This window comes from Pinus tabuliformis, chromosome 3_1, assembly GCF_031772625.1.
Source record: "Pinus tabuliformis cultivar Carrire ecotype Pingquan chromosome 3_1, CPIR1, whole genome shotgun sequence".
In the NCBI taxonomy this organism is placed as follows: domain Eukaryota; kingdom Viridiplantae; phylum Streptophyta; class Pinopsida; order Pinales; family Pinaceae; genus Pinus; species Pinus tabuliformis.
This window is the reverse complement of record NC_142301.1, coordinates 699,842,095-699,864,262: the sequence shown is the minus strand read 5'-3', so window position 1 is coordinate 699,864,262 and position 22,168 is coordinate 699,842,095. Positions and strand designations below refer to the sequence as shown.

The window sequence follows — 22,168 nt, the reverse complement described above, 5'->3', positions numbered from 1 at the left end:
ACCATATATTCACTCACCAATGCACATGTTTAAATTCACGCTTATAAAAAATGCCATGACAGGAATTAACGCACACCATTAACACAATTTTGGTCAACATACCAATTTGAATGCACAGCCAACATGGTCTCTGTTACACAGTCTCCAACACCATATGCAACACATGGTCACGGACTTCAGACATAGTCAAATGCACCATTGTAACACTGTATACAACACCGCATTGTACACAGGCCTCCAATTCAATGTCGGAGTAATGCAGCCCTTCAAAACTCCAACAGCCAACACCACGAGTCTTTGTCGGGGTTCTTTGTCAGTGTTCACCACGATTCTAGCGTAGAGTATCATTCAAGGGATTAGCTTTCAACATACAACGTCCAAGCAATTCTTTCAACGCAGCATATGCTCTAACGTGAGACAAGCGCGCGAACCATCATACAGACATTGGAGAAGCATACACAGCGTCCAAACAAACACGCAAAGGGTATACACCAAACAAACGCACAGAGAATAATTGTGTTCTCTCTCTCTCAACAGTTATAATTTGTTTGCGGAGACAACTCTGAATGGGAGCAGAAAGAATCACAAGAGTTATAAGGCTAAAATGGAACTTGTGGACCTGCACTCTGATACCATGTCAGGCCAGGAGGGTAACTCCACGAATTAACTTGTTTATTGCATTACTCAATTCATGAATATATACATGAGTGGAGAGACTCTTGGGATTCCAATTCCAAGGTCTCTTGGTTTTCTCTAATGCATAACTGAAACTATTTACAATAATCCCAATCCTTTCGAATTAGGTGTCAATATATGGGAGCCTTGTTCAGGTAGAGGTAATCATTAATGTAGGGGCCAATCCAACCCACGTCATGTGCACCTATGTCTTTCCACATGGTATGAGTCTATACAGTCTGTACGTGGCCTTGGATTTGGTGTTGTATCCTTCAAATGTTTCTTAGACATGGAAATGTCACGATCAGTGACATTTTCACGCTTCCCAAGGTAGTTCACAATGGTCAAAAAGTCAGCAGGGTGTCAGATTGCAAGGCTTAGTGAGAGGATAACATGCCACGTGAAATTTTTCCACTTGGATGAGGCATTCTCAAGATATGGTTGATCAAAGACAATCAACAAGTTTCTAATGGCATAGTAGGTGAACCAGTGCAATATTTTGGACATGCATTATGTCCAAAGTTATCTACTCAGTGAGAGGAACAAAATCCATGTTTCAAAATTTTTTGTTCTTCAAGAGCATTGGAGATCCCCCAATTTTACTATGAGTCAAGGGGTTTGAGTTTGACTGGGCTTATTTGGAAATGCCTTGGAATTTTTGAGATGACAAACCATATGATGTGGCACTAGGAGGCAAATAGTACCAAATAGCATGGAATGCTTAGCTAACTAGGCTAGGGCATTGGAGCAATAAAAATATGGTGTAATTCAACCCACTAATGCGTGGAAAAGTTAATTCAAAGAGAAAATAGCTGGAGAAGTCATCGCAATACAAACTATCCTCATCTAGGCTCCGAAACAAGGCATCATCCATCAAACAGGGTCAAGGCCAGCTTGGGGGTTTCTTGGGTCCACAACAGAGATGAACAATCAGGAAAGATGGAAAGTGGTAAATATGGGTTACCACAAATAGGGCCATAAGTTATAACCCATGCCACTATGGGAATTCCTATTATGTGGCATGTCCTAGTTCCTACAAATCACTAATGAAGAAGATTTTTCACATGGTGAACCGCTCCTGCAAAACCATCAATGAACAACTACATGCACTTCAAGGACAACCTCATCAGCACCCCCAGATATATCAGGTTGCAACTACACTGTAGCCTAGTAGTTCCTCTGGCCAAGCTTGGCATCTGCTCCCATCAATATTGCATAGAGACAGATCATCATCTCCAAAGGGAACAATGCTCTTGTAGATTGTGCATAACATTTCATTTTTAGAAGCCCCATCTCCTATGGCCTTGGATGTTAGAGAAGCTTCTGGACAACCTTGTAATTGGCTGTGTGTCTTGCTCTATGGCAATTGAACCCTCACCAGTTTTGCTCTTTTGGGCTCATTAGGTTTTGATGATACCTACTTCAGCATTCTCCTTGAACTCTTCTATTTCTTTTCAGTTCTTACAGAGATGACTCTACACTACCTATGGTTACTCATTGTGCACTTTCAACATTTAATAGACAAAGATTGCTGAATGGGTTTCTCTCAGCCATATAAGATGGATCAAAAGGTTAGAGAAAGGTGCAATGATGTCTTGCCAATGATGCCAAATGCAAAGCCTGGTGTATTTTCAAGAAATACAAAGTAGATACCCATCACCCACAGCAACTTAGCCAAAGGAAAGGGCTGCTCAACTAGACCTTGAAAAGCATTAAAAAGCATGTGCCATAAGATTCCTATACAGTGGAATAGTGATTAAGTTCAATAAAAAGGGCCATAGGAGTCTTGCATCTGAAATTATAATAAAAACTGAGGTGATGCTCCTGGAACTATTTAAACATTTCAATGATTACAAATGTTATAAAAAATAAAAAATAGAAAAACTTTAAAAAACAAATCGAAAGAAAACTGACCTTGGTCAAGACCCAAAAGATTTTCCTCATGTTTAGAGTAAGAAGGTTTATAGAAAAGCTTGAATGAATAATCACAAGGAAACCTCCAAGAAAAAAATTGTTATTTCACTAATAATTCTCTATTTCATTTGAAAGATAACAAAAGAACACAGAATTCTGAGACATAATTGACTAGTAGTAGTTCATACAAGTTACTATTTATTCATGGTGGTTTTTTCTCTCCTTGGATTATTTAGAGACCTGCATCATTGCTTCTGACTATGGGATTGGAAATAAGACACTGATTAATATTGTCAATAGATCTATAAATTATGCTGTGTAATTGTGGGCTGTGCTTCTTTGTTTCATCATACATATTTAATAGGTGGTAATTTTCTAGCGATCTATAGTTTCATAGAGGAAACAGAAGAAGAAGAGTTACCGAACCGCTGATACTAATTGCACATTTTAAATGCTGCATACAACACCATGACTCCAGTTTATGGTTTGGAAAGCTTTATCCACAACTAACTATATCCCCAGAACTATGTTGCATAGCGTGTCTACAGCTGAGAATTTCATATTCTAAAATCTGTATATAAGTAGGGAGAAATATTATCTACCCACTATATAACAATCACAAAGTATGAATTCAAAAAAGCTTCAAGTACCTGCAGTTCCTGAAGCAGATGCCTGGGACTCTTCCAAGGAAGCACTTCTAATTGTTCTGCACATGCCACATGTAGAAACATGCTCTGGATTATCATACGTGCAACTCAGACAACGCCAAATCTTGGTTTTTCCATCTGATCGGTCTGCTTTAGGCATGTCTGAAAATATAACACCCCCAAACAATCAGCTTTATGAGCAAATTGATAAACAATAGCCCAATAAGACTTGCATTAATTCAATATGATCATACCATTGTTCAATATTGTAATGATGATTTCATTAATGTATTAACAAATAATGTAATAAAGTGGAAACCAACCTAGATCCTTCTTAACTCCAGATCCACCACGCCCCAAGAGGGATCAAATCTCTTGAGGTGCCAACCTCTTTTAGAGTGAAAATGGATTTGATCCCTCTCAACGCTTGGTAGATCAAGAGTTAAGATGGATCTAGGCTGGTCTTGCTGATTTGGGATAGCATCAAATGCGCTCTAGCCACGAAAATTGGTGGAGAGGCTAAGGCACATAAAATCTCCAATACCCAGAAAGGGTTTGGGCAGATTCTAAACAGTTTGGGAGATATTAAAATAATTAATATTTTTAATGGAGTCCTTAAGTCTAAACTTAGGCAAAATAAAATATTAATGTGAATTAATATAAAACTGTGTTAGAATGGTCCAAAAGTCGTGGATGAATCCAGATCTAATCTTAACCGTTGCTTACGGACTTAATCTCGACCGTTGATTTCTCAACGAGAAAAGTATAAGAGGAGGCTTGAGGGTCACTTGGAGGACACACCGAGTTGATCAAGATTTCGACTTTCTGGGGTTGGGTTTGCTGAGGAAGTCGAGAGAGTGATCAGAGTTGCAGCTGAGGGACAATGCATACAGAAGCAGAGAGGCATAGATAGCACCAGGAGGATCAACACAGTAGCTGAGAGTGAAGAATGCAGAACCAGCTAGGGTTTCACGCAAAGCCAGCCAGGGCTCACGCGGAGGCAGCCAGGAGCTGTGTAGTGCCTCATAGGGCCAGCGTGGGTGACACAGAGGGCCAAAGGGTTGACGACTGAGAGGCACCATTGTCGAAATTATTCTCTGTTGGGTGAGTCGGTTTTGGCACCTAGATTGTATTCAAAAACTGCATAATAATAAAACCCTCAGATAGTTGCACCCATTTTCCCGCATTGGGTTTTTCCGGGGACATTGGTCCAAAAACAACGATGTTACTTGTGTGCTTGTTTTGTTTCCTTCAATTGATGATCTGTAATGTGTTGAGGATGTTCTTGTATTTATTTCCAATATTTACATGGTAAATAACTTGTTAATTAACAGAACAAGTAGGTAGGAATAAATCAGAAAGTACATGAAGGGTTTCTAATTGTTAGACTTAGAAATTCCAACATGGTATCAAAACGTGGTTGCAGATCACAGGAGAACTGAGGACATCAGCCGAGCAGAACAGCAGTAGCAGAAAATTGTTGTCCCGAGTGACAAAAGTTGTTCCTAGCAGAGTAGCAGCAAGGAAGGGGTGGCGCAGTGCCTGCATCATCAAGATTGAGCCAGGGAGAGACCAGCGCAGAGACTGAGGAGGGCAAAAAAGGCTCACGCAAAGCCACGCAGACACTGGGAGGGTTGACGCAGTTGGCTAGGGGAGCATTTCAGTCAGTCCCTAATTGCGCAGAGCCTAGGAGCTCTAACCTTCAGTTTGTTGGGGTTTAGGAGGCTGTGGGTAAGTTGCAGAGTGGTGTTGGTGGGGTACTGTGGTGTTGGTGGGGTACTGTAGTCAGAACAATACCTAACAGGGCAACGCCAAGGACGAGGGAGTTGTACCGAGGATTTCTAGCCAAGAAATCAGGATCAGTGGTGCAGTTACACTAACGATCGAAGTGGGGCCATCTCGACATTGGCAGAAGGGTTTCCAAGAGGGAAATCGAGGCTCAGAGGGAGTCACACCAAGAACTTCCAGGAGGGAAGTAGAGGAGCAGCGAGATGGCAGTGAACGGGGTAAGAGACCAGGAAAGATTCGACGGTGTTGATTTGGGGTAGCATCGGATGTGCTCTAGCCACGAAAATTGGTGGAAAGGCTAACGCACATGAGATCTCCAATACCCAGAAAGGATTTGGGCAGATTCTAAACAATTTGGGAGATATTAAAATAATTAATATTTTTAATCGAGTCACCAAGTCTAAACTTAGGGAAAATAAAATATTAATGCGAATTAATATAAAACTATGTTAGAATGGTCCAAAAGTCATGGATCAAGCCAGATCTAATCTTAGGCATTGATTAGGGACTTAATCTCGGTCGTTGATTTGTCAACGAGAAAAGTATAAGAGGAGGCTTGAGGGTCACTTGGAGAATACACCAAGAGATCAAGATTTTGACTTTCTGGGGCTGGGTTTGCTGAGAAAGTTAAGAGAGTGATCAAAGTTGCAGTTGAGGGGCAGTGAATACGGAAATAGAGAGGCAGAGATAGCACCAGGAGGATCAGCGCAGTAGCGGGAGAGAGGGACGCAGAATCAGCGAAGGGTTCACACAGAGCCAGCCAGGAATTGTGCAGTGCCTCAGAGGGCCAGCGTGAGTGACACAGAGGGCCAGAAGACTGACGCAGTGCCTCCGGAGGCTGACACAGGCCAAGCCAGAGTGACGTTGGGCTAACAATAGGCCAGAGAGAGCTGACACAGTCCCTAGAGGTTGACGCTGGGGTTTCGTGGGGCAAATTGGAGTTGTGGAGCTGCCAGAGTGTTTATTCGGGGTTTCAACTGAAATATCGGCTTCCGAGTAGAGAGCTACTACTGCCGAGATTTTTCTCTGTTAGGTAAGCCGGATTTGGCACCCAGATTGTATTCTGAAACTGCTTAATAAATCAAACTCTCAGATAGCTGCACTGGTTTTCCCGCATTGGGTTTTTCCGGGGACATTAGTCCAAAAACAATGGTGTCATTTGTGTGCTTATTTTGTTTCCTTTAGTTGATGATCTATAATGTGTTGACCATGTACTTGTATTTATTTTCAGTATTTACATGGTAAATAACTTGTTAATTAATCAAAACAAGTAGGCATAATAAATCAGAAAGTACATGAAGCGTTTCTAACGGATTAGACTTAGAAATTCCAATAGACGGAGCCTCAAACTTCGTAGTCTGGAAGGCCAGAATCTCATCCGTTCTAGACAAGAATTGTGTCAAGGACTTCGCCTTGAGGACGATAGCCCCCAATTGACCTAGCTGATAACGACAAGTACAAGGAGGCAATGGAAAGGGCCAAGAGCATCATTCTTGACGGGGTCAAGGACCATGTAGTACCATGTATTGCCGAAAAGGTCACGGCAAATGAGATGTGGGAGACCCTAAAGAAATTGTACCAGCATACTTCTATGCAGAGAAGGATGTTATTAGAAAATCAGTTGTGATCATACCAGATGCAGAAGGGAGTACAGATCGACCCCTTCCTTGTTCGATTGAAGGAGATTTGGGATCAGCTGACTTCCATAGGAGCCACGTCAAATCAAGAATTGATGGTGAGAACATCCCTGAATGCGGTCTCAGAAGACTAGGAGGTGTTTGTCCAGAGCATACTGGGCAGGGAAACCCTTCCAGAGTTGGAGGAAATGTGGGCGGCTCTTCGCCAAGAAGAGATCAGAAGGCTAAGCAAGGCGGGAAGCAGCAACAAGGGGATCAGAATCAAGAAGGAGGGGGAGGTGGATGCTGCCCTAGCATCTAAGGGAAAGCAGGAGAAACGAAAGAAGAAGGACCTCTCCAAGGTCAAATGCTTCCACTGTGGGGAGCTGGGTCATTATGCAACCCAGTGTCCAAGGAAGAAGAGCAAGGGAGAGGCATCCACGACCAAGGCTGCGCCAGCAAGGGCAGACAAGGAAGTGGAGACAGAGGATGATTGTGCCATGAGTGCGCACACACCACTTGAGCGGAAGTGGGGAGACATCGAGCTGTAGTCAGACGAACTACAGGCGATTAGGGGTAGGATCCTCAAGGTACCCATCCTCTTGGATTAGACCTTGCTATGGGAGCCCCGAAGAGTAGGAGCAGTACTGGCAGATGGCAGTAAAGACGGATGCGAATGGAGCGACAAAGGGAGCTACAGTGCAGCATTCCCAGGACAGTGTGAGGCAGCAGTGCGAGAAGCACAGGAGTGTTGCACCCGTGCAAGATGGCACAGAGATGTGCAACAGTGCGAAATGCATGGAGTTGTTGCAGCAACGCAAAGGTTAGAGACGGAGCACTTGTTAGCGACAGAGGGAGTTTCAGCATCGAGGGTGTCTCTAGCCTGACAGAGATGTCAGAGTTGGGAGATTAGTTACTTACTTCTTAGTATCTGGGTTGCAGTGCAGCAGTTAGCAGCGACAATGCTATGGGCAGCATGATGCAACAGGATGAGAGGGAGTTGCAGTACGAATGCAGCAGTGGCAATAGCAAGGCCATGGGTAGCAGTATAGATGCAGCAATGCAGATGATGGGCAGCAGGCCTAGCATCAGCAGAGGGACCGGTGCCGAATGATCAAAGTGATACTCACTGAGGAGTATTGCTAGAGCGCAGTCCTCGCTAAAACGGAGTGTTGATTTGAGGTAGCATCGGATGTGCTCTAGCCACGAAAATTGGTGGAGAGGCTAAGGCACATGAGATCTCCAATACCCCGAAAGGATTTGGGTAGATTCTAAACAGTTTGGGAGATATTAAAATAATTAATATTTTTAATGGAGTACCTAAGTTTAAACTTAGGGAAAATAAAATATTAATGTGAATTAATATAAAATTGTGTTAGAATGGTCCAAAAGTCATGGATCAAGCCAAATCTAATCTTAGTCGTTGATTAGTGACTTAATATCGGTCGTTGATTTGTCAACGAGAAAAGTATAAGAGGAGGCTTGAGGGTCACTTGGAGGACACACCGATTTGATCAAGATTTCGAATTTTCGAGGCTAGGTTTCCTGAGGAAGTCGAGAGAGTGATTAGAGTTGCAGCTGAGGGGCAGTGAATACAGAACCAGCCAGGGTTCACGCAAAGCCAGTGAGGGCTCACGCAGAGCTAGCCAGGAGCTGCGCAGTGCCTCAGAGGGCCAGCGTGGGTGACGCACAAGGCTAGAGGGTTGACACAGTGCCTCCAGAGGCTGACGCAGGCCAAGCCAAAGAGACACTGGGAAAACGTTGGGCCAGAAAGGGTTGACGATGTCCCTAGAGGCTGGCACTGGGGTTTCGTGGGGAAGATTGGAGCTATGAAGCTGCCAGAGTGATTATCCAGGGTTTCAACGGGAACATCTGTCTCCGACTGAGAGGTACTACTGCCGAGATTATTCTCTGTTGGGTGAGCCGGTTTTGGCACCCAGATTGTATTCAGAAACTGCATAATAATAAACCCTCAGATAGTTGCACTGGTTTTCCTGCATTGGGTTTTTCTGGGGACATTGGTCCAAAAACAACGGTGTTACTTGTGTGCTTGTTTTGTTTCCTTCAGTTGATGATCTGTAATGTGTTGAGCATGTACTTGTATTTATTTCTAGTATTTACATGGTAAATAACTTGTTAATTAACAGAACAAGTAGGTAGGAATAAATCAGAAAGTACATGAAGGGTTTCTAACTGTTAGACTTAGAAATTCCAACAGGTCTTTCCCTCTTAAAGAGTCTTTCCCCCTTTAAATAGGAAATATTCCACATGAATACCATGGGTCAACATGTTATTTTTATTTTAAAGTATTGTTCTGTTTATTTTTATTTTAAATATTTTATTATTTTTGTTTACATAACATAACAGGACAGGACAGGACATCACATCTCTTCCATACTGGGTTGTAGAGTTCCTATTGGCACAATAAGTCATATGCCAAGTCACCTAACACGACACAGAACACAGAGGACACAGAAATACAAGTGTCCAACAAAAGACATAGTGACCCCAGAAACAGGACAGAGAGGACACATTATATATATATATAACAAATTAGTGAATTACACAAACAAAAATGAACTATAGACATAAAGACTCAAATTTTTTGCTAGAAGTTAGAAACTGAAACATTTACATGACGATGATACAAATTTAACCATACAACTAGTTAGTATTTGCTAGTGCTACATCAGTGATGATCAAATGACACACACAAGAATTTAGAACCATAAACTACAGTTTTCTCATTAAGTCATCAAAATAAAAATGTATGACATAGAGATTGAGCCACTGCTACTAGGTGGGAATGCCAATGGCAAATACAAAATAGAGTAGATACTAGAACGTAGATGGAAGAATCCCATAGCTCGTGACTGTCAGTAGTCCTCCTCCATGTCAAAATTATCAAAATCAGCATCACCACCAGTGCTCTCTCCTCCATCCTCCCTTTCTATATCCAATTCAATCAGTGCATCTATTGGTGTGGAGGATGACCCCTCGAGAGGATCATCATCACCAATAGTGACCCTTGATGGCCTGTAACATGCCTCCACATTGGAAACTTTTTCATTAGAGCCTGTTGGCTTGCTACGGCAATGTTTTTTTCAGCATTTGAAGCTACATTTGCAGCACCACATCCAGCAGATGGAACACTCACAAAGGTTGATGAAATAGAAGGGGGACAAACTCAATAAGCACATTCCTCTCTTTCTTTTGGCCTTTGCCAACTACCCATTGCTGATTGAGCCATCAATTTTGTGAAATGAGGAAGAAAATGAACTGTTATAGGAAAAATCATGAAAACAAGTGGACAAATTGTTAGTTTTTGTAGCATCAGATGTGTTCTAGCCACAAAATTTTGTGGAGAGGCTAGAATACATGAAATCTCCAAAACCCAAAAATCGTTTTTGGAAATTTCACCTAGAAATGTCTCAATTAGACTATTAACCAATTTTTAAATATTTCCTAAAGTGTAAACTTAGGGAATATGGTTAATTAATCAATGTTAATTGAGATAAGGCGTGAATTATCTAGAAACTCACACACATCAACCCATAAATGATCTGAGCCATTGATTAAGTTTTAATCTTGGTCGTTGGTGCTCCAACAGTGGATTATAAAAACAAGTCGATGTGGTGATGGAAATCATCCAGTGCAAATACTCAGTTGCCCAGGCAGTTCGATTTTCTCAGTGGCAACATCGCAACAGAGAAGATAGAACCAGAGGGTGAGTAGCAGGTGGAAGAGGAGAGTAGCATTCTGGGAGGAAGTCTTTCAGTTCTCGGAAGAGTCGAAGGAAGGTCGAAATCTTCAGAGGAACAGTGTAGGCACTGCGCAGAAAGTGACGTAGGCATCTCACAATATTTTTGCCAGTATTTTCTTCAGATTAGATTGTCAGTTGGGCATCTAGATTATTGTACTCAGAATTGTTGTTCAACATTAATAATAAAACCCTCATCTGTTGAACCGATTTTTCAAGTTGGGTTTTTCCCGGGACAATTGTCCAAAAATAACTGTGTCAAATTTATTGTGTAATAGAATTTCTCAGTTTCTAGTATTTTATTTTCCGCAGTATTTTTATGGTGAAAATTGCAGCAGTGATTTTATTTGTTATTTGTCGTAGCAAATAAACTTCATAATTAATTTTTGAGTTAGAAGAAAAATTTCCAATAGCTACAATAAATAAAATTTCACATGGTATCAGAGTTTAATTGATCAGTCGAGAAGCTCAGAAGAAGAGAAAGGAATTTCCCTGTTTAGAGGGAGCAGCAGACTAAAATTCCTAGAGAAACTGTGCAGAGGCCAAAACAAGCAGTTTGAGTTCCTAGGGCAGCAGTTCGATTTTTCAGTTCAAAGGAGGCAGGAAAATCAAATTGCCCAGATTAGTGAGTCCAACAGTCAGAGGGAGCAATTGCAGCTCAGATTTTCACTGAGCATAATCTTGGTTGGATGCAAAGAGTTTTTGTTGCAGGTTGTAGAGCAAAATCTGAATTGGGAGAAAAATAGGAATAGCACACTAAATTTGTTCAAGTATAGCAATGGACAGAAGTGACATTCAGGAGACTTCAAATTTGTCTTCTACATTAGAAGACGAATTTGCTTGCTTAGCAGGGTCAACTTCACAAGGAATCTGGTATATAGACAGTGGAGCTTCAACTCACATGACTGGGGTTAGAGAATAATTCTCTAGCTAGAAAGAGGAGCAGATGGATTTGTAGATTACTATGGGAAATAGAACGAAATGTACTCTAGTACGGATAGGTACCATAGATTTTCAGGGGGAGTCAAGGGCAAGCACTAGTGTTTCAGATGTGTTGCATGTGCCAAGATTGGGGAAGAAAGTGTATGTCAAACACCTGAGCTGGAAAAGGGTCAGACAGATTGGAGTTCGAAGTAACAAATTGCACTGATTACAAATCGATTCTCCAATGGCACTGATAGGCAGTAATAGTAGCAGTGGGAAGGGGCTAAATGAATTGTGGCATAGGAGAATGGGACATCTACACCATGGAGCACTCAAGATGCTCAAAGAAACCATAACAGGGGTTCCTGAACTTGGAATAGAACACGATGATGTGTGCAGAGGGTGCGTACTTGGGAAGTATGCTAAGGCGGCATTTCCAAGAAGTGACAGCAGAGTTGATGGCATGTTAGGACTTATACACTCAGATATTTGTGGCCTGATGTCCACTAGAGCTCTCAGCGGTGCCGAATATTTCATCACCTTTATTGATGATCATTCCAGGAAAACCTGGATCTACTTCTTGAAGACCAAGGATGAGGTCTTCAATCGTTTCAGAGAGTTTAAAGCTCTCGTGGAGAATGCGACAGGGAAGAAGATCAAGGTGCTTCGCTCAGATAATGGTGGAGAATATATTGATAAAGACTCCACAATTTTTTGTGCGAAGAGAGGCTTCAAGAGAGAATGGGTAGCTCCATATAATCCACAGCATAATGGTGTAGCAGAGCAGAAAAACAAAACCATTGTTGGAACTGCAAAGGCTATGTTATATGACAAAGATCTACCCAGATTTCTGTGGGCAGAAGCATGTAACACAACAGTGTATATTCAGAACAGGGCTCCTCATAGAGAATTAGGGAAGAAAATGCCAGGAGTCTTCAAAGGGAAGAAGCCAGAAGTCAACCACCTCAGAAATTTTGGCAGCATTGCTTATTGTCACGTGGCAGAGGATAAAAGAACCAAACTAGATCAGACTGCAGAGAAGGGGTTTTTCGTTGGGTATAGCGAAACCTCAAAGGCATTCAGAATCTACATTCCTAGTAGTAGGAAGATAGTAGTAAGGCGAGATGTGAAGTTCATGGAGGACCAAGCTTTCAAGGGATCTCGTGAGATGCCTGTAGGTGATCAGAATCAGTCAACAGAAGCTCCTTTAGTCCAACAGCGGGGGCATCCAGTGGGACAAGCAGGGGGATAGTGACAAGGGTCAAGTACTGTGACCAGTACTAATATTCCTTAGGTACAGGAAATCCGGAGAGTGCCCAGCAGATGGAGCAGCAGAGACAGGATGAGGAGCTAGCAGAACCTCCCACGACTAGTGGTTGAGCCAACAGAGAGGTTCATCAGACATTAAGAGATGCAGAGGAGTTTATTGGAACTCCTAGGACGAGCAAGAGACAGCGCAAACAACCTTACAGGTACCAGGCATTTGTAGCTCAGATTGTAGAACCTTCCAGCTTTCACGAGACCGCACAGCGTCAGGTGTGGATAGATGCCATGGTAGAAGAGTATAGCTCTATCATGACGAATGATGTTTGGGAGGTAGTGCCCAGGCCAGAAGATAGATCAGTTGTAGGTTCGAGGTAGGTTCGAGGTGGATCTATAAGATCAAATATGCGGCAGTGTGGAAAAATACAAGGCTAGGTTCGCGGAAAAGGGGTATGCACAAAAGGAAGGGATAGATTATGAGGAAACCTTCTCCCCAGTTACCAAATACACTTCTCATTAGGGGAGTTTTGAGGTCTAAAATGGGCCTCCTAAGGAAATTATAAAATAATAGTGGAAATAATAAAATAAGATTAGATAACATCATCAAATTTTAGAGGGAAAAAAGAAAAACTAGTTTTTCAACTCATATTTTCAACTTATCTCCCTATGGGTTTACTCAAATTTCGAACGGCAACACTCGTTGGATGCATAATTTGATTCATCATCCAAGGAGTACCCATGTTTCATACTTTTGATGGACCCTGCCAGACGAAAAATGAAAAATTCATCAAAATCGTGATTGCAATCATGTTTTTTCATGTATTTCTCATTTTTCGTGTAGTAGGGTCCATCGAAAGTATGCAACATGGCTACTCCTTGGATGAGGACTTAAATTTTGCATCCAATGAGTACTCCTGCTTGAATTTTGAGTTAAACCTTAGGGAGATGAGTTAAAAATACGAGTTGAAAAAATAGTTTTATTATTTTATTATTTTTTAATATTTTTACTTTTTTACTCCAGAAATGGTGAATCATCCCCCATGGCTGACATCGTAATCTTGAATCCTACTGGTTCTTATAAAGTTTATTTTGGTTGTACATTTTTTTTAGGAGGCCCATTTTAGACCTCAAAATTCCCCGAATGATCCGGTCAGTTATATATCTAGCAACTCAAATGAGATGGCAAATTCTCCAGATGGACGTCAAGACAACCTTCTTGAACTGAGTGATATAGTAGGAAGTTGTTATGAACGTAAATTATGTAAAAATACATAAAAACAGATAATAAATAATAACCATAATAATATAAATATAATAATAAGTAAATTAACTAATGGTTAGTTCGGTGAGAATGAAAAGGCATGTCTAGGGACAAAAGGATACTTACATGGCTATATATACAAGACCCTCATTCTCATTTGTACTCATCCTACATCAATTATTATACAGTATACAATTTACAATCACTGTCTTACAATGGATGTCTTTATCTACAAAGTATTTTAATATTTCCATTGCATATACGACTTTTGGTCGTTACATTGGTATCAGAGTTGTTCGATCCTCTCGACGCTCAACTGCTGAAGAGAACCAGTGTGATTTGGCCTTTGGCCATTAATCCTGTGTCAACCTTGTTGTCGTTACAATTGAAGCATTTCGCTACACAAAGTTGGAGTTTCTCTGTTTCGCCAATTTCGTCATTCAGGGCTTTGGCCATTAAACAAAAAAAAAAAGGAAGAAAAAATAAGAAAGTCGAAGAAAAAAAGAAAATTAAAGTACAAACAAAGAGTAAAAAAAAAAAAAATACAGTCCGATATGAATTTTGAAGAAGAACATTCATATATATAAAAAGGTTCTACACATTATTCATACAAAGTGCATGATAAAGTTAAGAGGGAATCTTTCCAAATATCTTTAAAACTATACGTAAAAGGAAGAGTAGATGATATTATCTTGATTCTTCATTAAGTGGTTTACAAACCCATGGTTTTAGCAACCCATGGTAATTGCCCATGGTATTTTCAAGGTAAAATAAAAACAAAAGGAATACAAAAACTCTTTATGTGAATGATAAGTTTTACTTTTTACATAGAGAAAATTAACTGAGTCAAAGGCACATAAGTAGACATATATTCTATATTATATCCCAAAGAGGTGAATAGCCACGTTTCACTAGGGTTGTAACTTTTCAAAAAGAAAAATAAAATATTATAAATAAAAGATATGTAAAGAGAAGTTTTATATTATAAAGGGGTATTTTAAAGAAAATTCCAAGTCATAAAATTATTGGAAATATATATAAGTACAAAGCGGGTATTATTATAAAAGGTTACTAAAAAGATTCATATATTAAAGTACATAAAGGGTTTAATCTAGAACTATAAAGAGACATAAGGATAACAAGTTATAACCAATGTTTTACAAAACAGTTGGCTCGAAATCGAAACGGTTGAGCCGGACCGAGCCAGTTTCTGGCCGGGTTGGCTCAGTGGCCAAAACGATTCCACTGGCAAAGTTGTTACCGAGCCGATGACTAACTCGGTCGGCGTAGAAACAACCCGGGTGGCTTAGCCGAGCCCAATCTAACTCGGCCATCTCAGTCACTGTCGCTGAAAGGCGGCCTATGGATATTTTTGGGTCGGAAAAAGGACCCCACAGCCAATTCTAATTCGGCTTAGGGTTATTTTGAAGTCTATTTACCTCTCCCAAACCCTATAAAAACTACCCAACCCCTCTCATTTCCTCACAGCTATCTCATTGCATGTGTAAGAATTTGTGAGGAGTTTGTGAAGAGTTGTGGAGTTTGTTTTTGGAGCAGCAGTGAGGAGTCTTGGCCAAGCATTGGAGCAGCAGTGAGGAGCTTCTTGGGCAACCATTGGAACAACATTGAGGAGTTGGTTTGTTGGAGTAGCATTGAGGAGGCGGTTTGTGCCTAGAGGTATTTTTTTTCACTTCTAAAATCTATTTTTGCTTATTTATTTTTTTGTGCAAATCTAAAAATTGAAAAGACTGTTTTTTGTAAAAGAAATGAACATTGAAGCAATGCTATTTTTTTGTTTTCATTTTCAGTTTTTTCCTTGCATTTCCAAGTCAAAAAATGGCTCTTAGAGTAAAAGATGTTGCTTGGGCATATGCTAAAATGGTTGATAATCAAATGCATTGCCAACTTTGCCATAGAAAAATTAAGGAGGGTCCTGGGGGCATTCATAGGCTGAAACAACACTTGGTAGGTATTAGAGGTCAAATTACTCCATGTGAATCACCACAAATTAAGAAAAAGAAAGTTAATAAAGAAATATTTTGAAAAAAGGCAACAGAGATTGTGAAGGTTGTTGAGCCACTGGTTAAGGTGTTGTGGTTGGTGGATGGCGAAAGATTGGCTATGGGCTTCATTTATGAAGCTATGGATCAAGGAAATGAGCAAATAAAGAGGGCATACAAGGATAGAGTGCCTAAGTATGGGCCCATTTGGGCAATCATTGATGAAAGATGGAACAATCAACTCCATCGCCCTATACATGCAGCTGGGTATTATTTGAACCCACGGTATCATTATAAATCTCTGGAGGCAGAAGCTTTGGGTGGGGAGGTTAGAGATGGATTGATTGACTGCATTGATCGCATGATCCCAATGGAGAGTGACCAGCTGAAGATACACCAACAAGCCACAACTTTCAGCAAAGCCACAAGTACCTTTGGCAAGAACCTAGCAAAGATTGCAAGGGAAGCAGATGAGCTAGGTAAACAAAAATTGCAATTTTCAAATTCTTATTTTGTTAAATTGTTTATAATTTGAAAGTTGGATATATTTTGTTGAGCTAACTCATTACACTACTATTTTTTTTGCAGCACAATGGTGGGAGGCTTTTGGTAGCCATTGTCCTCAATTGCAGAAGTTTGCAATTCGTATTTGAGTCAAACTTGCAGGAATACTAGGTGTGAGCGCAACTGCTCTGTTTTCTAGAGGATTCGCACGAAGAAGAGAAACCGTTTGGATCAAAAACGGTTAAATGATCTAGTCTATGCCCAATACAACCTCCGGTTCATACGCAACCAATTATTGAACAAAAGACCTGATTCAGATCCCATTGTGTTGGAAGATATTGATCCAACATCAGATTGGGTAGTGGAGAGTCATCCAGCAGAGTTTGATTCTGATGAGGAACTTGATTTGGATTTACAAACGGAGGCATCACTTGAACAAAATGTTCAATTGAATGCAGATCCACTTGTACCAGCCTCAGGCCTAGCCCCAAGTCCTCTAGTTGCAGGTGCTTCCTCTACTCAGCCACGATGGAAGCGCATATCTCGTCTATCTCAACGTGCAACTGTTGCACAACCTGCTAGTGCTACCACTTCTACAATTGCAGTTGGAGATGACGATGAGGGGGAGGAACCATGGTTTCCCTGTCTGACTCTGATTTAGAGTCTGAGCCAGATGATGTTAGCTCCTCTAGCAGTGGCCAATAGCGTTGGTGACTAGTGATGTTTCATAGTTTACTTTTATTGTAGAGGCCATTTCTAGCCTACTTGGTTGTGTTTTTGACATTTGTTTTGATCTCTGTATCATTATTCATGTATGTATTGGACAGTGCACTGGGTGCCATTTTGATATAATGGATATATTCATGAGCTTACTTTGATCATATGTTGTCCTCTCTATATTCTAAAGCCTTGTGCTTGGAAACATGAATGAAAATCTTTAAAATTATGTTTCTATAAAAAAAAATATTTAATGTAATTTTTACAACGGCTGAGTCATTGAAATCAAACCGGCGGAGTCGATACCGAGTCAGAGTCGGAGTCGGAACCAACCCTTGGCCGTTTCCGAACCGGAGTCAAAGTTTTAAAACATTGGTTATAACAAAGGAAGAGTACTTTTTAAAAAACATTATAATAAATATAAGGTGCAGTTTATTTAAATAGTGGAGCTATATTAGCTTATTTTAAAGTGGTAAAAAATACATAATTGAGGAAAATAGAAGTTAGAGGAATTTATAAAGGTGTTCAAGTTTATCAAATAAAAAGACACTTATTTTAAAGAAGTCCATTTTTAAAGGAAAAAAGCGAATGAAACCTAATTCTAAGATGATGAAGGAAGGAAGATTTTCCTATAAGGGTGTTTTAATCACACATCACAAGTTAATTACATTAAGAGGGACTATCCAAGGGAAAAAAGTTAATATCGCTATTAGTACAAGTCGCGAGGAAAATTACATCAATGTTAATCTGACAAATCAACTATTAATTCCAAAGTCAAACATAGGAGAAAGAACAAATATTTTTGGCAAAAAAGAATATGAAATTAATGATTTACAAGTGACAATTGATCATTATGAGTACATATCTCAATTTAGTGTCATAACTATGCTTGACAAAGAGGTTGACATAATTCTCGGTCGACCTTGGTTCAAAGAATTAGGTACATTCATTTTAAACACAACAAAAAAAAATATCTTGATGTTCCCTTACAAGAGGAAGATGGTGACATTCCAAGACATGACAACGAAGTTAGAATTGATAATGTCTTCATCAAAAGATCTTAAGGATATTTCGAAACTAATATTTCAAGAGATTCCAAAAACAGTGTCAAGGAAATTAATGATTTACAAGTGACAATTGATCATTATGAGTACATATCTCAATTTAGTGTTGTAACTATGCTTGACAAAGAGGTTGACATAATTCTCAGTCGAACTTGGTTCAAACAATTAGGTACGTTCATTTTAAACACTTATAACAAATTTAAAAAAAAAAAAAAAAATTGATGTTCCCTTACAAGATGAAGATGGTGACATTCCAAGACATGACAACGAAGTTAGAATTGATAATGTCTTCATCAAAAGATCTTAAGGATATTTCAAAACTAATATTTCAAGAGATTCCAAAAACAGTATCAAGGAAGCAAAAAAAACTTGAAGTCATATCCAACAAAAATAAAGTAAAATCATGTTTGAAAGAGCATAATCAAAAACTACTTATGCAAGTGAGAAAATGTAAAGCTAAGAAGCACAAGTTAGAACAAGAAAAAGAAAGTTTTGACAAAAAATTCATCAAAATTCTATCAAAGAAAGAAGAGAATTTATGCTTAAAAAACCTTAACAAAAATATATTAGAACAAATCAAGTGTTTAAAAGACGAGAAACTTGAAGGCCAAAATAAAGTTGACTCAGAAAATGAGGAATGCTTACGTCTCAAAAATCATAACCAAAATTTGCTCAAATAGATTAAAAAACTTAAGGACGATAAGAAATCATTGACGAATAGGTTCGAAGAAATTGTCGCAAAAGAAGCATCAAAATCGCTAGATGTAGTAGTCCAAGTTGGGGAAGAAGAAACAAACATCGATCCCACTAATCTCACAGTTCAGGCAAATCCAAATCCTACTGAAGTAAAGACGTACTCAGAGGTTGTCGTTCAAACGACGAACACTCCAAATGAGGATTCAGTGATCAATTCAACAACAACAATGCCTGAAGGAAATCAGGAAACTGCCATAAAAATGTTAAAGGAAGTTCAAACAAGAAAAACTCCTTATCTACATCTGAATCACAAGAGTAGACACCTTAATCAATCTACAGAACATAAACAACAAACTTATGTTCCAAAGAATACTGAAGTGACCTCAATTCAGTCTACTGATAATAATTCATTACAAAGTTCCAGTGATCACAAGATTCCACAGAAGGTTAATCTAAAATGGTCTAATCCGTTCTCAATACGACAATTTTATATATCACTCCAAAGATCATATCAACTTGTATCGACAAAGATGATTGTTCCGAGACGAGCAGGCATTCGTAGCAGAAAAAGAGATCAAGCAGAAGACATTCGTAGCAGAAAAGAGATCAAGCCCTTTCATCAACAAGCTTTGAGGACAAATCTTTTTTAAGGGGAAGGCAATGTTATGAACATAAATTATGTAAAAATACATAAAAATAGATAATAAATAATAACCATAATAATAAGTAATAAGTAAATTAACTAATGGTTAGTTAATAATGAAAAGGCATGTCTTAGAGACATGCATGTTCTTGAAAGGGTACTTACCTGGGTATATATACAGAACTCTCATTCTCATTTGTACTCATCCTACATTGATTCTTATACAATTTTACAATTACTATCCTACAACGGATGTTTTTGTCTACGAAGTATTTTAATATTTTCGTTGCATATACGACTTTTGGTCATTACAGAAGCATGCATAGAACAATCACAGGGCTTTGAGACTCAGGAGAGGCGCACGCATGTGTGCAAATTGAAGAAGGATCTATACGGGCTCAAGCAGGCTCCCAAAGCATGGTATGGTAGAATTGACACCTACTTGCAGCAAATGGGGTTCGTCAAGAGTGGCGCAAATCCCAACCTTTACTATTTGATGGTAGAGGATGAGCCCTTCATTCTGGTTTTGTATGTGGATGATCTATTCTTGACAGGTTCACCACGGCTCATAGAGGATTGCAAGAGGAACCTGGCAGCAGAATTTGACATGAAGGATTTGGGGGTGGTACACTATTTCCTAGGATTGGAGGTGTGGCAGAAGGATGGGGAGATCTTCCTTGGGCAAGGAAGATACGCTACAAATATTCTGAAGAAGTTCAAAATGTAGGATTGCAGACTCATGTCTACACCCATGATCACCAGCTGGAAGAATATAGATGCATCAGATGACAAGGATGTCGACCCCACCCTGAATAGACAGCTCATTGGGTCTCTCATGTATCTGGTTAACACTAGGCCAGATATTTGTTTCACAATCAATACCCTTAGTCAGTTCATGGGAGAACCAAAAAGGGTACATTAGGCAGCAACGAGGCATATTCTAAGGTACATTCACGACACAGTCAAGTATCGGTTGAAATATACTCAAAAGGATGACATCAAACTTTATGGGTACACAAATGTAGATTGGGCAGGCAATTTAGTGGATAGGAAAAGCCCCTCCGGGTACTGTTTCAGTGTTGGATCAGGGATGGTTTCTTTGTGTAGCAGGAAGCAAAAGTCAATAGCACTAAGCTCTACAAAAGCAAAGTATCTGGCAGCAAGCATAGCGACGTGCGAAGCTATATGGCTTCGGAAGCTGCTAGTAAACTTGTTCAGGAAGAGGATAGAGGCGACCAATGTCTATTGTGATAATCAAAGTTGCATAAAGCTCTCTGAGAATCCAGTGTTTCATGACAGGTCGAAGCACATCGATATTCGTGCCACTTCATCAGAGATTGTGTACAGCGAGGAGCAGGCCAACTACAATATGTTCCCATAGAAGAGCAGGTTGCAGATATACTCACGAAAGCTCTAGGGAGAGCTAGGTTCATCTATTTCAGAGAACAGATGGGTATGGTGGAGAACCCATTTCAGTAGTAGGGCCGGGCTATTTTGGATGTTGCAGATGTTGCAGTTGCAGAAGCAACAAATGAGAGGGAGTTGCAATGCAAATGTAGTGTTGGCAGCAGTATGGTAGGGTCAGCAACAGCACAGATACAACATATATCAGAGTTGTGCAGTAGTTGGTGGGAAGCAATAGCCAGACATCAGCGGCGTAACATAAAGTGATGCAGAGACAGAGTGTTGCTACAGGAAGTAGCGACACTAGAACACATTCCTCGCTAAGAGGGAGTGTTAGTTTTTGTACCATCATATGTGTTCTTGCCACGATATTTTTTGGAGGCTAGAATACATGAGCTCTCCAAAACCCAGAAATAGTTTCTGGAAATTCCACCTAGAAGTGTCTCAATTAGATTATTAATTGATTTTAAATATTTCTTAAGTCTAAACTTAGGGAATATGGTTAATTAATCAGGATTAATTGAGATAAGGTGTGAATCATCTAGAAACTCACACGAATCGACCCAAAAATTATCCTAGCCATTGATTAAGTTTTAATCTCGGTTGTTGGTGCTCCAACAGTGGATAATAAAAGAAAGTCGATGTGGTGATGGAGATCATCCAGTGCAGATACTCAGTTGCCCAGGGAATTTGATTTTCTCAGTGGCAACAGCTCAGCAGAGAAGATAGAGTCAGAGGGTGAGTAACAAGTGGAAGAGGAGAGCAATAGTATTCCGGGAGGAAGTCTTTCAGTTCTCGAAAGAGTCGAAGGAAGGAAGGTCGAAATCTTCAGAGGGCCAGCATAGGCATTGCGCAGAGGGTGATGCAGGCATCTCAGCAGAGACGCTGGGGAAGCTATTTTGGAGGCAGAAAATTGTTGTGGGATGAGCGATATTTATCAAAATATTTTTGCTAGATTTTCTTCATATTATATTGTCAGTTGGGCATCTAAAATTATTGTACTCAGAATTGTTGCTGAACATTAATAATAAAACCCTCATCTGTCGCATCGGTTTTCCCAAGTTGGGTTTTTCCGAGGATAATTGTCCAAAAATAAATGTGTCAAATTTATTGTGTGCGCACTAGAATTTCTCAGTTTCCATTATTTTATTTTCCGCAGTATTTTTATGATGAAAATTGCAGCAGTGATTTTATTCATTATTTGTCGTAGCAAATAAACTACATAATTAATTTTTGAGTTAGAAGAATAATTTCCAGTAGCTGCAATAAATAAAATTTCACACAAAACTTCT

General features: G+C 39.8%; 1 protein-coding gene across 2 annotated transcripts in view; it reads right to left on the bottom strand.

Moving 5' to 3' along the window:
• LOC149189056 (Translation elongation factor EF1A/initiation factor IF2gamma family protein) overlaps positions 1-22,168 on the bottom strand; it is a 231,441-nt gene that overhangs the window by 15,837 nt on the left and 193,436 nt on the right. Inside the window, exon 5 of one of the 2 annotated variants that reach the window (XM_089411755.1) lies at positions 3,240-3,398. The exons of the other annotated variant lie outside the window; for it this stretch is intronic. Coding sequence (XP_089267881.1) covers positions 3,240-3,398 — 159 coding nt within the window. The remainder of the gene's footprint in view (positions 1-3,239; positions 3,399-22,168) is intronic. 2 annotated transcript variants of the gene reach the window in all.